Below are 3861 nucleotides of genomic sequence, written 5' to 3'. Positions count from 1 at the left end.
AATTTAACTAATACAAACGAGGACAAGAGCGCTAAGTCGAAACTAATTTGATAGAAAGTAACCACTTAATTAATTCAGAAAATGGCATGTAATAAATATAATTTCAATAATATAATATGTAACTAATAGCGTTTATCATTTAAACATGTAACCAAATTCAAACCAATATTATTTTTATTGATTGTCTGAAAAAAGTTCTTGCAATGATGGACAAAAACACATATATACTTATTGTGTACAGGTGCATCTACAATTTCCAAAAATTCGAACAAACAAAACTGGAGTTTGTTGTATAACAATCAACAAATATATTTCCATGTATATATGCTGGTAAAAAAAAAAAAAAAACAATTCAGATCTCTCAACTAAATTAATCATGTATTTTTTTTTTCAATCACTCAAGGCAACAACATAAATCAAACTTATTTACTCTTCATTTGCATTCATTTATCTTTTAGTTCTTACCTTTTCATCATTTCCCAATTTCTTGCAGGTCTGTATACGACGAAGATTCAAGTGCAAGATCTGTAATACAACTCGATGATCGACTGAGTCGGATGCTACCGGTGTGCCTCAATGGACTACTTGGCGCAGACCTTAATGATCTTGGCGACTCCAAACTCCGCCGGAGAATCTGTCTCATAGCAGTGATCAAATGAACCGCCGGATTCGGTGGCGGATCTGACGACGATGACATCCTGCAAAAGTTCATATGACGAAACATAGCCTCTTCGGTGCTGATCATCAGCCTTTCACTCCTCATTATTTCATCTTTCACCGCCTCTCCACACAATCCGCAGATCCATTTACCGCCATACCTCTCCCGGATCCTCTCTATATACGACGGCGTACACTCCTCCGTCAATCCGCAGCAATCACACGTAGCAAACTCTACTTCCGTCGTCTGAGAATCCGTCGGAGGTATTATCATCGCATCGCTCATAACTGTAGTAGACATATCTACAACGAACAAGTAACAAAACTATTCATCAGTAAGTCAATCATATCAGCATAGAATCTCAAAATCAACAACTCGATCCAAACAAACTAAACAAATCATATTAACCAGTATTTCAGTAATCAAAATTCAAAATCTATAATTATATGGAAACAAACGAAGTTAATTACCAGTAGTAGAAGGGGGGTTTGATACTTTGTGCAAACAATGAATCTCTCGTTAGAATCAGGTGAAATAAACAAAGTCGTCGTATATACAAATCGTAATCCTTTATCTCTCTATTGGAACTCTTCTTCTTCAACATTCGATTCTTCGGTAAAAACGAACAAACATGTGCTAGACATTTCAGATGAATTTGAATCTAAATTCTCACTGTTTTTGTTACGATCAAAATGAAAAATCGAAATGGTTTTGTTGTGAGGGAATAATTGAATGATTAGAAGTAAGCAGATTGTGCAATATATATGTGCTTTGAAATGGAATGATAGCCATAAAAAGTATATTATTAGTTGCCAGCTGTATGTACATTTGTCACAAACTTCTAGCACCACGTTTGAAAAAACAAGTATTAACTTTACATTATTATATCATCTTCTAAAAAGAATCACGAAATATAGTTGTATAATGTATTTAAACCTCTTTTAGTTATTAAAATAAAAAACTATATATTCTTTACAAAAAACTAATTATGATATTTATTCATCTAACGGATCATTTAACGTGAAGTGACAATATACATGAAATTTTATAAGTTCAAAATCGGTCTAAGTTATTATTATGTGTATTTAGCTAGGATAAGAACGTAACTTTTTTTAATTTATTTTATTACAAAAAGGAAATATCTTTTTTAAAGTATTTATTATTAGCTAGGATACACATATGTTTATTGATTCTTTTATATTGACAACTGATTATTTATACATTTGATTATTAGTTAAAGACTTTTTATTCTAAAATACATAAATAAATGAATTGATCAAACTCCGAGTAAAATGCATAAATAAATGAAGATTATATATCAACCAAAAGTCCAAAACTGTACTAATGAAAAATAAAAAATACAGTTAAAAGATTATATATTTTGTTTAAAGGGTATAATCTTTTGTCAAGATCAACGTGTGATTAAAATATATATATATATATATATATATATATATATATATATATATATATATATATATATATATATATATATATATATATATATATATATATATATATATATATATATATTCAAAGGACCGTGTTTCTCTATTTAATAAAGTATCTTTTAATTAACTACTATTCTTTAACATGAATTGCTGAATTAGATTAAAATATTAAATAAACATTAGCATTAGCATAATCATAATTGTTTTTTAGGCAAAAGAAATGGCTCCTGAAAATACAAACTATATATATATATATATATATATATATATATATATATATATATATATATATATATATATATATATATATATATATATATATATATATATATATATATATATATATATATATTCAAAGGACGGTATATGTATATTGGAAGATAAACATATTCAAAGGACCGTGTTTCTCTATTTAATAAAGTATCTTTTAATTAACTACTATTCTTTAACATGAATTGCTGAATTAGACTAAAATATTAAATAAACATTAGCATTAGCATAATCATAATTGTTTTTTAGGCAAAAGAAATGGCTCCTGAAAATACAAACTATATATATATATATATATATATATATATATATATATATATATATATATATATATATATATATATATATATATATATATATATATATATATATATATATATATGGGAAAAGTGAATATACCCTTAAGGGTATATAAGCTTAGGTACCCAAACTCACCATACTACATCGTTATGTATCATATATAGACATTGTAATTGTCCAATGTTCTTATAATTCAACTTTTAACTTGAAGTACTTCAAAGATTTTTATAAATTTCATATTTATCTTCATCTTACATAATTATCATTTACAACAATAATATATATAGCTTAGTAATTGTTCGATAAAAAGATGTGATGTAAGAGGAAGATAATAGTGAAAATTTAAAAATATTGAATATAAATCAAGTTAAGGATTGAGGTTTAACAATATTATAATGAATATATTAAAAAAAACGACGTATTATTATGAGTTTGGGTACCTAAGCTTATATACCCTTAATGGTATATTCATTTTTCCCTATATATATATATATATATATATATATATATATATATATATATATATATATATATATATATATATATATATATCCGGTAAGAAATTTTTTTGGTAGGAAGGTAAGAAGTTTTTTCTATATATTTTTTTGACAAATAAAATAAATGAATCACTAGATGATTCATTTGTAAGATGATTCACAAGAAAAAATTCTCAAAAAAAGATCTTTACGATTCATTATTAAGTAAATTAAGAAAAAATTCATTTTTATGATAATTTTAGTGAATAACAACAAAATCATTGTATAAATGAATCATCGAGATGTTTTTTTAAGAATTTTTTCTTGTGAATCATCTTACAAATGAATCATCTAATGATTCATTTTGTTTGTTCGCAAAAAAAAATATGTAGAAAAAAAACTTCTTACCTTCCTACCAAAAATTTCCTTCTTATTTGATCTTGATTCTCTCTCTCTCTCTCTCTCTCTCTCTCTATATATATATATATATATATATATATATATATATATATATATATATATATATATATATATATATATATATATATAAATGAAGACTCATTTTAACGTGAGGATTCGTGAATACACCTTAAAAAAATTGAAAAAAAAATATAAAAAAAAAATAAAAATCATAAAATCGAGCATATATGTATGTCCGAGAGAAAAAAAATTGGATCATTAAAATTGAATCATGGATCATAATGAT

The 3861-nt window shown here is 25.2% G+C and overlaps 1 protein-coding gene across 1 annotated transcript; it reads right to left on the bottom strand.

Annotated features, from left to right (window-relative positions):
* Nucleotides 1-248: 248 nt before the first annotated feature.
* On the bottom strand, nt 249-1410 carry LOC145030905 (uncharacterized). Its single transcript, XM_078979356.1, has 2 exons — nt 1129-1410; nt 249-960 (listed from the first exon to the last, which is right to left on the bottom strand). Exon 2 carries the CDS (start codon nt 956-958, stop codon nt 473-475), a length of 486 nt encoding a protein of 161 aa, XP_078835482.1. The 5' UTR covers nt 959-960; nt 1129-1410; the 3' UTR covers nt 249-472.
* Between the last annotated feature and the right edge of the window lie 2451 nt (nt 1411-3861).

This window comes from Lactuca saligna, chromosome 1 (assembly GCF_052625555.1).
Source record: "Lactuca saligna cultivar CGN05327 chromosome 1, ASM5262555v1, whole genome shotgun sequence".
Taxonomy (NCBI): Eukaryota; Viridiplantae; Streptophyta; class Magnoliopsida; order Asterales; family Asteraceae; genus Lactuca; species Lactuca saligna.
This window is presented reverse-complemented; position numbering and strand designations above follow the sequence as displayed.

What these genes read in the sequence shown, in the direction of transcription:
- LOC145030905 (XM_078979356.1), bottom strand. Translation starts at nt 958, where the DNA reads ATGTCTACTACAGTTATGAGCGATGCGATGATAATACCTCCGACGGAT.